Below are 12,604 nucleotides of genomic sequence, written 5' to 3'. Positions count from 1 at the left end.
GACAAAGTATTAAAGTCAGCCTGAGAGAAAAAAAAAAGGTCACCTACAAAGGAAAACCCATCAGGCTATCATCAGACTTCTCAACAGAAACCCTACAGGCCAGAAGAGAATGGCATGATATACTTAATGCAATGAAACAGAAGGGCCTTGAACCAAGGATACTGTATACAGCACGATTATCATTTAAATATGAAGGAGGGATTAAACAATTCCCAGACAAGCAAAAAGTTGAGGGAATTTGCCTCCCACAGACCACCTCTACAGGGCATCTTACAGTGCTCTAGATGGGAGCACTCCAAAAAAGAGCACAGAACAAAACACCCAACATATGAAGAAGGGAGGAGGAGGAATAAGAAGGGAGAGAAAAAAAGAATCATCATACTGTGTTTATAATAGGTCAATAAGTGAGTTAAGTTAGACAGTAAGATAGTAAAGAAGCTAACCTTCAACTTTGGTAATCACATACTTAAAGCCTGCAATGGCAATATGTACATACTTTTCAATAATCACCCTAATTGTAAATGGACTGAATGCACCAATCAAAAGACACACAGTAATAGAATGAATAAAAAAGCAAGACTCAAAGACTCATCCATATGCTGCTTACAAGAGACTCACCTCAAATGCAAAGACATGCACAGACTTAAAGTCAAGGGATGGAAAAAGATATTTCAGGCAAACAAAAGAGAGAAGAAAGCAGGGGTTGCAGTACTATATCAGACTAAATAGACTTCAAAATAAAGAAAGTAACAAAAGATAAAGAAGGACATTATATAATGATAAAGGGCTCAGTCCAATAAGAGGATATAACCATTATAAATATATATGCACTCAATACAGGAGCACCAACATATGTGAAACAAATACTAACAGAATTAAAGGAGGAAATAGAATGCAATGCATTCATTTTAGAAGACTTCAACACACCACTCACTCAAAAGGACAGAGCCACCATACAGAAAATAAGTAAGGACACAGAGGCACTGAACAACGCACTAGAACAGATGGACCTAATAGACATCTGCAGAACTCTACAACCAAAAGCAACAGGATACACATTCTTCTCAAGTGCACATGGAACATTCTCCAGAATAGACCACATACTAGGCCACAAAAAGAGCCTCAGTAAATTCCAAAAGATTGAAATCCTACCATCCAACTTTTCAGACCACAAAGGCATAAAACTAGAAATAAATTGTACAAAGAAAGCAAAAAGGCTCACAAACACATGGAGGCTTAACAACATGCTCCTAAATAATCAATGTATCAATGACCAAATTAAAATGGAGATCTAGCAATATATGGAAACAAACGACAACAACAACACAAAGTCCCAACTACTGTGGGATACAGCAAAAGCAGTCTTAAGAGGAAAGTATATAGCAATACAGGCATATTTAAAGAAGGAAGAACAATCCCAAATGAATGGTCTAATGTCACAATTATCGAAATTGGAAAAAGAAGAACAAATGAGGCCTACGGTCAGCAGAAGGAGGGACATAATAAAGATCAGAGAATAAATAAATAAAATTGAGAAGAATAAAACAATAGCAAAAATCAATGAAACCAAGAGCTGGTTCTTTGAGAAAATAAACAAAATAGATAAGCCTCTACCCAGACTTATTAAGAGGAAAAGAGAGTCAACACAAATCAACAGAATCAGAAACGAGAAAGGAAAAATCATGACAGACGCCACAGAAATACAAAGAATTATTAGAGAGTACTATGAAAACCTATATGCTAACAAGCTGGGAAACCTAGGAGAAATGGAAAACTTTCTAGAAAAATACAACCTTCCAAGACTGGCCCAGAAAGAAACAGAAAATCTAAACAGACCAATTACCAGCAACGAAATTGAAGCGGTAATCAAAAAACTACCAAAGAACAAAACCCCCGGGCCAGATGGATTTACCTCGGAATTTTATCAGACATACAGAGAAGACATAATACCCATTCTCCTTAAAGTTTTCCAAAAAGTAGAAGAGGAGGGAATACACCCAAACTCATTCTATGAAGCCAACTTCACCCTAATACCAAAACCAAGCAAAGACCCCACCAAAAAAGAAAACTACAGACCAATATCCCTGATGAACGTAGATGCAAAAATTCTCAACAAAATATTAGCAAACCATATTCAAAAATACATTAACAGGATCATACACCATGATCAAGTGGGATTCATCCCAGGGATGCAAGGATGGTACAACATTCGAAAATCTATCAACATCATCCACCACATCGACAAAAAGAAAGACAAAAACCACATAATCATCTCCATAGATACTGAAAAAGCATTTGACAAAATCCAACATCCATTCATGATAAAAATTCCCAACAAAATGGTTATAGAGGGCAAGTACCTCAACATAATAAAGGCCATATATGATAAACCCACAGCCAACATCATACTGAACAGCGAGAAGCTGAAAGCTTTTCCTCTACAATCGGGAACAAGACAGGGATGCCCAGTCTCCCCACTGTTATTCAGCATAGTACTGGAGGTCCTAGCCATGGCAATTAGACAAAACAAAGAAATACAAGGAATCCAGATTGGTAAAGAAGAAGTTAAACTGTCACTATTTGCAGATGACATGATATTGTACATAAAAAACCCTAAAGACTCCACTGCAAAACTACCAGAACTAATATCGGAATTCAGCAAAGTTGCAGGATACAAAATTAACACACAGAAATATGTGGCTTTCCTATACACTAACAATAAACTAATAGAGAAATCAGGAAGACAATTCCATTCACAATAGCATCAAAAAGAATAAAATACCTAGGAATAAACCTAACCAAGGAAGTGAAAGACCTATACCCTGAAAAGTATAAGACACTCTTAAGAGAAATTAAAGAGGACACTAAGAAATGGAAACTCTTCCCATGCTCCTGGCTAGGGAGAATTAATATAATCAAAATGGCCATCCTGCCCAAAGCAATATACAGATTCGATGCAATCCCTATCAAACTACCAACAGCATTCTTCAACAAACTGGAACAAATAATTCAAAAATTCATATGGAAACACCAAAGACCCCAAATAGCTAAAGCAATCCTGAGAAGGAAGAATAAAGTGGGGGGGATCTCACTCCCCAACTTCAAGCTCTACTACAAAGCCACAGTAATCAAGACAATTTGGTACTGGCACAAGAACAGAGCCACAGATCAATGGAACAGAATAGAGACTCCAAACATTAACCCAAACACATATGGTCAACTAATATTCGATAAAGGGGCCATGGACATACAATGCAGTCTCTTCAACAGATGGTGCTGGCAAAACTGGACAGCTACATGTAAGAGAATGAAACTGGATCACTGTCTAACTCCATACACAAAAGTAAATTAGAAATGGATCAAAGACCTGAATGTAAGTCATGAAACCATAAAACTCTTAGAAAAAAACTTAGGCAAATATCTCTTAGACATAAACATGAGTGACCTCTTCTTGAACATATCTCCCCAGGCAAGGGAAACAAAAGCAAAAATGAACAAATGGGACTATATCAAGCTGAAAAGTATCCTACAGTATGGGAGAATATATTCATAAATGACAGATCCGATAAAGGGTTGACATCCAAAATATATAAAGAGCTCACACACCTCAACAAACAAAAAGCAAATAATCCAAATAAAAAATGGGCATAGGAGCTGAATAGACAGTTCTCTAAAGAAGAAATTCAGATGGCCAACAGACACATGAAAAGATGCTCCTCATCGCTTGTCATCAGAGAAATGCAAATTTAAACCACAATGAGATATCATCTCACACCAGTAAGGATGGCTACCATCCAAAAGACAACAACAAATGTTGGCGAGGTTGTGGAGAAAGGGGAACCCTCCTACAATGGTGGTGGGAATGTAAATTAGTTCAACCATTGTGGAAAGCAGTATGGAGGTTCGTCAAAATGCTCAGAATAGAAATACCATTTTACCCAGGAATTCCACTTCTAGGAATTTACCCCAAGAATGCAGCACTCCAGTTTGAAAAAGACAGATGCACCCCTATGTTTATTGCAGCACTATTTACAATAGCCAAGATATGGAAGCAACCTAAGTGTCCATCAGTAGATGAATGGATAAAGAAGATGTGGTACATATACACAATGGAATATTACTCAGCCATAAGAAGAAAACAGATCCTACCATTTGCAACAACATGGATGGAGCTACAGGGTATTTTACTCAGTGAAATAAGCCGGGCGGAGAAAGACAAGTACCAAATGATTTCACTCATATGTGGAGTTTAAGAACGAAAGAAAACTGAAGTAACAAAACAGCAGCAGAAGCACAGAACCCAAGAATGGACTAACAGTTACCAAAGGGAAAGGGACCCGGGAGGATGGGTGGGAAGGGAGGGATAAGGGCGGGATAAAAGAAAGGGGGCATTACAATAATATGTATAGTGGGGGGGGGGGCACGGGGAGGGCTGTGCAACACAGAGAAGACAAGTAGTGATTTTACAGCGTCATACTATGTTGATGGACAGTGACTGTGAATGGGTATGTGGGGGGGACTTGGTGAAGGGGAGAGCCTAGTAAACATAATGTCCTTCATGTAATTGAAGATTAATGATACCAAAATAAAACTAATAAAAAAATTTAAAAATTAAAAATTAAAAAAAAAGCATTTTCCCTCAAAATTTTAAAGGCATTCCTCAGCAGTCTTCTACGCTTCTGGGATTGCCCTCAAGACAAAACAGTGAAATTCTGATTTCTGATCAGTTGTTTGAGTCTGTTTTTTTCTTTTCTTTTCTTTTCTGTAGAAGGATTTAAGATCTTCTCTTTGTTCCAATGGATTTCCTGTTGATGTGCCTTGGTGTGGCTCTGTTCCAAATGTACTGGTGAATCCAGTACAATCCAGAAACTCTTATGTTTATATTCTGGGTAATGCTCTATAATAATTTCTTTGATAATCTTCTTCCCTCCATTTTTTCTATTCTGTCTTCTTAGAGCTCCTGTTATTCTGGTGCTGAACTTCCTGAACTGAACTTCCAATATCCATATTGTTTTTCCCCCCAGTTCCCAACACTTTGCCTTTTTGTTCTGGAGATATGGCTCAGCCTCATCCGATTCTTTTATTGAGTCTTCTATTTCTATCATCATTTTAATTTCCTGAAGCTTTATTTATAATTTCAAATTACCTTTTTATAGCATCCTGTTCACACTCCCTGATCCAATATCTTCTCTTATCTCTGTGAGGATATTAAAGTCCTTTGAAGTCTCAGTGTTTTCTCCCTGAATTGTCTTTTACCAGAAATTCTTTTTTTCTTTTTGCTTGATTAATTTTTTGGTCTCCTTTTCATATTAGTAATATCTAATGGTATTTGTCTTTCTTCATTTTAATAATGAGACACTAAAAATATGACAGGAAATGAGCTACATGAAGTCAGGGCCAGGGAGAATTGTCAGTACTAGGCTTCATTTGGGGTGAGTTAGCTGGGCAGTTTGTTTTGGAGACCTGTCAGTGTTGGTGTATTAGGTTCATCCTCTTGAGCCATTTAGATTCTCCAGAAAGAAGAAAAATCTAATCTCCTGTGTGAAAGAGATAGCTTCCCTGTCAGGGTTTTGAGAATTGAGTGATGGGGGAAAGGCAGTTGGCTGTAGATCTCCCTTGTCCAATGTGAATAGTCACATATGGGTCAGTCACATGTTCCTGTCACATGGATAGGAACAAAAAGCATATGAGGCACCTTGCCCACCCTGCCCTGGCCTTGTAATATGCCTGTGGACACATGTCTCCTCAGAGCATTCGGAAGATCTGACTGCCTCTCCTTCATCTTCCCAAAAGGAGGGAGGCCAGGCGGTCAGAGGAGCAGAGGACAGTGGCTTTCCAGATCGCCCTCCCTGAGGCACACCTTCCGCTTGCTGAGCTCCTGTCTCTGGTCAGGAAAAGACCCTATTTTTGGTTGTGCTTTGCTTTTGTATAGGAGTCCCAGGCAGGGCTAGCAACACTTTTTAAATAAAAGGCAACAGTTCATGTTCCTTTCCTTGGAAAAAAAAAACAAAAAAAAAAACACTGCTAGTCACATATAGCTTCTGAGTACTTAAAATTCGTAGCTAGTACAAATTAAGAGGTACTGTATGCTCTACACTATATATATGTGTGTGTGCATATATATGTATACATATGTAATATAGATGAATAAGAACTTAATATAAAAAATGATATATCTCATCAATTTTTATATTGGTCATATACTGAGATGATAATATTTTTGACATTGGGTTAAATAAAATATATTTTTAAAATTAATTTTCCCTTTTTCTTTTTACATTTAAAATATGGCTACTATAAAATTTTAAATTACGCATATAGTTCACATTTGTGGCTCACCTTATATTTCTATTGGACAATACAAATTTAGACTTTCACAATTCCCTTTTTTCTCTGTAGTATCTCTCTCTTTCAAGCGGTGCCTGGGTCCCCTCTTTTAGAATCCACTAGTCACCTTCTCTGGGTAATAATTTTCCCTTCCTCTGCTAAGGTGGGAGAGGAGCAGTCATCTCTGTTCAGAATTGCTGAGGGCTTCCCCCCAGGCCTAGTGGCTTCTTTGAAAGATCTTAATTTTCTTATTTTCAGTACCATTTTCACCCACTTTCAGGGTCACTTACTGCTGCCATTTCATGAGCCTTTCTACATTTCTGTACACAAATAAGTTTGTTCCTGGTCTCTCCTAAAACTAATCTTAGTATTTGGCTTTCTATGTTCTGCCAGGTCAGCTACCACTCACCCTTCTACTTTCCAGCTTCTAAAATGTTGTTGTCTTTCTCTCTTCTCCTGTAGCCTTCAACTTTATGGTATTAGAAACCAATAATGTTACTGTTCTTTCAGTGAGGTGTTAGGGAGTGCCTGTGTTTAATCTTCCATATTTAACTGGCAGTTCATTTCAGAACCCATTTATTTTATTTTGATTCGGTTCTGTCCTCAGTACTCCATGGAGCTGCTCTTTTCAAGGTCACCAATAATTGTCCTGCCAAGTCTATTGGACACTTATATTTCTTCATCTTCCTTGACCTTTTAACAGCATCACAGGGCTGATTACTTCCTGGTGAAACATTCTCCAGTCTTGGTGTGCAAGACCACTATACTGTGTTCCTTTACAGTGCTCTGCTTGAAATTTTGTTGAATACTTCTCCGTCTATCTAGATATTGAAGTGCCTCAAGTCTCAGGCCCAAACCATGTTCTCTCTTCTGCAAACATTCTTTTCATAATTTCATCTATTCTGTACAATCTGATGCTGATGACGCCTAGAATTTTACCTTCTGAATTCTGTCTTTCTTGAGTTCCACACTAGTAAATCCAACTTTAAGTGCTGCTTGAATTTCTGATAGGCATCTCAAATGTAGTGTCACACATGAAAGTTTATAATTTTCCCATATAAACATGTTTCTACCTTTATCCATCTCAGAAAATGTCACCATCAAGCCAAAAAGCTAAGAATAATCCTTTATTTCAGCTTTTTCTTTGTCTTGCATGTCTGATCCATCATCAAGTATCAAGTGGTACACCTCAAAATATATCTTCAAGCTTTTCGCCATTTCCACTGTTGTTACTTTAATCCAACTACCATCTTCTCATTCTACTGCAATATCCTCCTAATTATCAACCTGCTTCAACTCTTGCCCTATACCAATCCAGTCTCTAGATATTAGATGTTCCATCAGGTTTATCTTCTTAGAACACCTCTCTGAATTCCAGAATGATCTATAAAAATCTTAATCAGATTTTAGAGTAAAATCTTATCTATTTAGTCATTTCTGTTTTCCTAGAATCTGCATAGTGCCTGGGACGTGGTAGGAGTTCATTTTCATGAAAAAATTAACTAATGAGTTAATGAGGCCAGCAATATTAACTCAGAAATGATAGGTAAAAGCCAAGTAGTAAAAAAGGAGAAGAAAGATACTATATGAAAACTTACCAAACACTGATTGACAGCAACTATAACTCTGAGAAACTCAGTGCTGAATATTCTAGCAGCCAAGTAAATGTGAAAATGCAAATACTGCAGTGCTTTCTAATAGAAAGAAGGATATATGTTTGTCAGAAATAAACATGGTTTGTTTTTAGGTTTAAAGTCTGAAAGGAATTTGCCTTTCCAAAAAGTAAAGTAAAGGATAGTGCTGTATTTAACAAATTTGTAATGCAGAACTATCCACTACGGGTGTATTTCTTGTATTGGCTCTCAGAGAACAGAGTTAAAGGTGTAAATGCCACTCCATTAAGACACTCATACAGGGGGGCTAGATTAGGAAAGTAAATGTATTATTTTGGCTGTGCTACTAGTGTAAAACTGAAAGCAAAAGTAAAACAATCCTTTACTGACATAATTTGCAATTCCATAGCTTCAGATCATCCGAAAAGTAGAAAACTGCAATCTGCCTACACAAGATTGATAGAAACAAAAACAAAAACAAAAAAATACACAGCTGTCTAAATTATTCTCCTATGGACATACTTCCCTATGTTGATTGGCAGTAAAAAAAAAACTGGACAACAAGCTGCCCACTTTGCCCCTCTACTGGCGGCTGCAATTGCAATGCATGCTGTGAGCAGAATGTTTGGAAAAGGCCAGAGATGCTGTAGTGGAGAGCACTGTGTGGAGTATGAAATGGTGACATTTAGAGTCCAAAGACTGGTATGAGCCCTGGCACCAGAGCTTAGGAACTCTGCATTCTTGGACAAATCTCATTTCTTCCCCCAGCCCCAATTTCTGCTGAAAAATGAGGATTTGTTTTTCTATAAGAGCTGCTGAACTGCTCCAAGAAATACCTACCACTTACATTTTCACCTTGACTAATAGTGTGGAGGAGGGAAGGGAAGGAAGAGTAAGTGCAGAGAAATGCCCTAGCAGGACACCCTTCTCTTGGGAACAAAAGATACAACAGTGCAATTAATTTGATTTTTCAGGTTCTTCAAGAAGCCAATCAGCAGTACAGGTGTATTGATTCTTATTATCACACCCAAGACAACTCTTTACTTTTAGTCTTTCATAATCCAATGAATAGGCAACGTCTGCATTGTGAATATTGGAATATTGCTCTTCACTCCAATGTTGGATTCAGGTAACCAATTCAGACTGTTTAGTTAATTAGCTAGCTTAGTTAGCTTATTAGTTACTTGGTTTTTAGTTTGTTAGCCTAAGTTACATGGTCCAACTTAATGAATACGTTTGTGTAGTACTAAGATTCCAAGTTGCATGTCTGAAGTGTGCCAGTCATGTGATAAGCAGGGAAGCTACACTGGAGAAGTAGACGTCATTCCTGGCCCTGTTGAATCTAATGGGAATATTTTTATCTTATATTTGACTTATTTAGACTCCAATAAAGCTGCCTCTGAAAGATTCAAAACAGAAACTACAAAACATGACATTCTACAGACTGGTTGCCACTTGATCTGGGGAAGACTCAAAAGCAAACACAGCAGTCAGGTTCCCAGCACACTGAGACCTCTAGAAATCAGTGGGTCTTTTCTGCCAAGCTCCATTGTTATTTCTTTACTGTCTTGAAATTTTGCTCTCTCTTTTCCTTAATAACAAATAATAATTTCATTATGGATAATATATATCCAGTATTTATTATTTATATAGTATTGATTTAGTCCTAAGGGATACAGAAATATATAGAGAACGGCTTGACAGCATAACTGGGGAAGCAGTTCTTCATCTAACTTCTTAAGTTAGAAGCTTATCTCAGGGTTTTATCCTGAGTTGGCTTTTGTGTGTGTTACTTTATAAGCATTTAGAGCAAAATTTCCTTGTAAATAGTATCTTAGCAGCACCACAATGTATCTATTGATATTATTGTTTTTGTCTTTCATTTCCAATTCCAATCATGCTTACTCATTTGACCCATAGAAACACAGAAATGAGAGTTTTAATTTGAAATGTTTGGCTGTGATATACATTTTTGTTAGAGTTTATAATGTCAAGATATAGTGTCAGGAATATGTTCTACAAAATATTGATGCTAAGAAATTTGTTGAAATCTGCCTTATTGTTTAATATGTGGTCAGTTTTTATAAGTGCTCCAGCTTGCATGATAAGAAAGTAAATTCTCCAGTTTTTGAATTCAAGATTGTATTTTTTAAATCTTCCTCATTTTTTCTGATTTTTGAAAACTTGTTCAATCAACTGAGAAAACTGATTTTTCAAATTCTGAATATATGTGATAAATTTGTTAATTTCTTCCTATGATTTTTATCCATTTTTGGTGTCATACACATTGAGATTACATTATTAAGGAAATAATAGAATTGTTACGCCTTTCTAAGCTTTTATCACTATTCAGTGTCTCTCTCTGTCTAGAATTGCTTTTTGCTTTCAAGTTTATTTTGTCCAATATAAGCATATCTACACAGATTTTACATGTCTTTTGTCTGACAATGATAAACTATAGAAGCCTTTTTCTTTAATGTTTTATCTGGTATATCTTTCCTGTGCATTTACTTCTCATAAAATGTATATAACTAAATTGTGTCCCTTTATTTATCATGTATTTTTTGCTGTTGTTTCTTTAATTTGTTTGGATTGATTTCATTTTTTAACCTCTTCTAAAATGACAGTTATATATTGTATCTTTTAATTCATTCTTTAGAAATTGTGACATACATTTCTTAATTAACAAAACAAAATCAGTGCCTTTACCTTCCTTTCAAATAATATAAGCACAACAGAATGCTTTAATTTCATACATCCCTATTTCACACTTTATATTATTGTAGTCTAAGGCTTTAGTTCTATCTTAATTTTTTTTTTACCTTAACAATTGGACAGTATTATTATTTTTTTTACAGCTGGTGTTTGTGCAAATTAACATGTTTAGTATTTTATTTTTCCTTGTTCCTAAAATAAGGCCTTTAAGAGTTCCCTAGTGAGGATTTTTGGTAATCAGTTTTGTTTGTTAAAAATGCCTGCATTTAAACCTTATTCATAAAAGATAACTTTGGTCAGGATATAGTTCCTGACTGACTGCTAAATTCTTGGCACATTGAACACATTTCATTGTCTTCTGAAAGCCTTTGACATTGTTGAAATGTAAACATCATTCTTAATGAGAAACATTACATGCACACTCTGTAATATCAGAAAAAAGGCAGAAATAACCATTATCAACAATTCTAAGCAAATTTAATGAAGATCAGAAAAATAAGTTAATAGAAGTACCTTAAAGATATGAGTTGAAAAGGAGTAACAGTAAATGTCATCATTGACAGTTGAAGTTATTACCTACACAGGAAAATCCAAAATGATCTATAGAAAACATATGAATTAATGAGAAAAATTAGCTGGAGATCATAATTTTTAATTGCACTTTTGTGTACAAGAAATGGTTAGGAAATGTAATATTTTAAAAAGGAAAAGATTCCATTGACAATAGACACAGAAACTATGAAGTACCTAGAAAAGCCAAATGCTAGGGCTTGTTACACACAGCTGCACTTTCACCAGCGGAAAGCCATGCCTTTCCCATTCCTCACCCACATAAAAAATGATAGCTGTGTTTTGTTTCAGTTATCACAAGTTAAGTCACAAAATCTACAATTTTTAGTTTCTTTAAAAGGGGTCAAGAATTAAAGACAATCATGAAACTCCCTGAGTATAGAATCCATCTTTTTTTTTTCAAAACTTTATGGCTCACTTTCACACAATTGGACCATAATCTTTATTGTCAAACCTAAATATTCCAACTTACTTCCTCAGAAACAGCTTTCTTTGGACATTCATATAAGCATACATAACATTTAGTTAAAAAAATAATTACAACAATCAGTATAAGTAGAATGAATGGATTTGGGAACAAATATAACAGACTCATGGTAAGCAACAACTTGATGTTAACGTAGACACATGAGCAAGTTAGGGCATAGTACTTGTGATGTGGGTATTCACAAGGCCAGTAAGTTCTACAGCAAAATGGAGGGTTTCAGTTAATCCAGTAACTCAGCTAACTCTTGGTCAATTAAAGGAGTTTCTGTTTTGCTATAAAATTGACCTAAAAAGAGATTGCACAATACTACTCTCCAACTAACAGCGTTGAGTGACTGTTTCTCCAAATTACATCAACCCTCTGGTATTATCAAACTGCTTAATACTTGACTTGGGTGACAGTTTCTCATTTTAAAATGTACATGTCTTAATTGTGAATGAAGTTGAAGTTGGGCATTTTTCATAGGCTCACTAGATATTTGTATTTAACAACTTTGTACAAAGTAGACCTAGAATATATCTGAGTCTACTGCATTTGTTACATGGGCACTTTAGGATCAGCTCATTTATTAAAAGTTTATTTGCACAGCCAGTATTGTAAGTATTTATTGACTTTAACTAATAGTAACTCAATTGTCATCTGCTATTCTTTACTTTTTTTTTCAGGAATTATTTAGAACTTGTTGCTAAATACATTCAAGATTGGATGGTAAAAGAAGAAGCTATATATCAGAAATCTAAAATGGCCAAGGAAATCACTAAGATCAATTCTGAACTGGAATTGAAATCTTCTGCAGGTGCCAAAATTTTAACTCCTAGAAAAATTTATTCTATTAAAAAATCTACAGTGACTCTTCACTTCCTTTAAAAAACAGAATAGTTGCACTGCAGAT

The 12,604-nt window shown here is 35.8% G+C and overlaps 1 protein-coding gene across 9 annotated transcripts in view; it reads left to right on the top strand.

Annotated features, from left to right (window-relative positions):
• SPAG17 (sperm associated antigen 17) overlaps positions 1 to 12,604 on the top strand; it is a 294,146-nt gene that overhangs the window by 161,430 nt on the left and 120,112 nt on the right. For all 9 annotated transcript variants that reach the window (XM_073234479.1, XM_073234481.1, XM_073234478.1 and 6 more), the window contains exons 18-19: positions 8,915 to 9,069; positions 12,378 to 12,508. In XM_073234479.1, coding sequence (XP_073090580.1) covers positions 8,915 to 9,069; positions 12,378 to 12,508 — 286 coding nt within the window. The remainder of the gene's footprint in view (positions 1 to 8,914; positions 9,070 to 12,377; positions 12,509 to 12,604) is intronic.

The sequence above is a fragment of the Manis javanica genome, chromosome 4 (genome assembly GCF_040802235.1).
Source record: "Manis javanica isolate MJ-LG chromosome 4, MJ_LKY, whole genome shotgun sequence".
Classification (NCBI taxonomy): Eukaryota; Metazoa; Chordata; class Mammalia; order Pholidota; family Manidae; genus Manis; species Manis javanica.
Note: the sequence above shows the minus strand (reverse complement) of the source record. Positions and strands in the feature narration are given on the sequence as shown.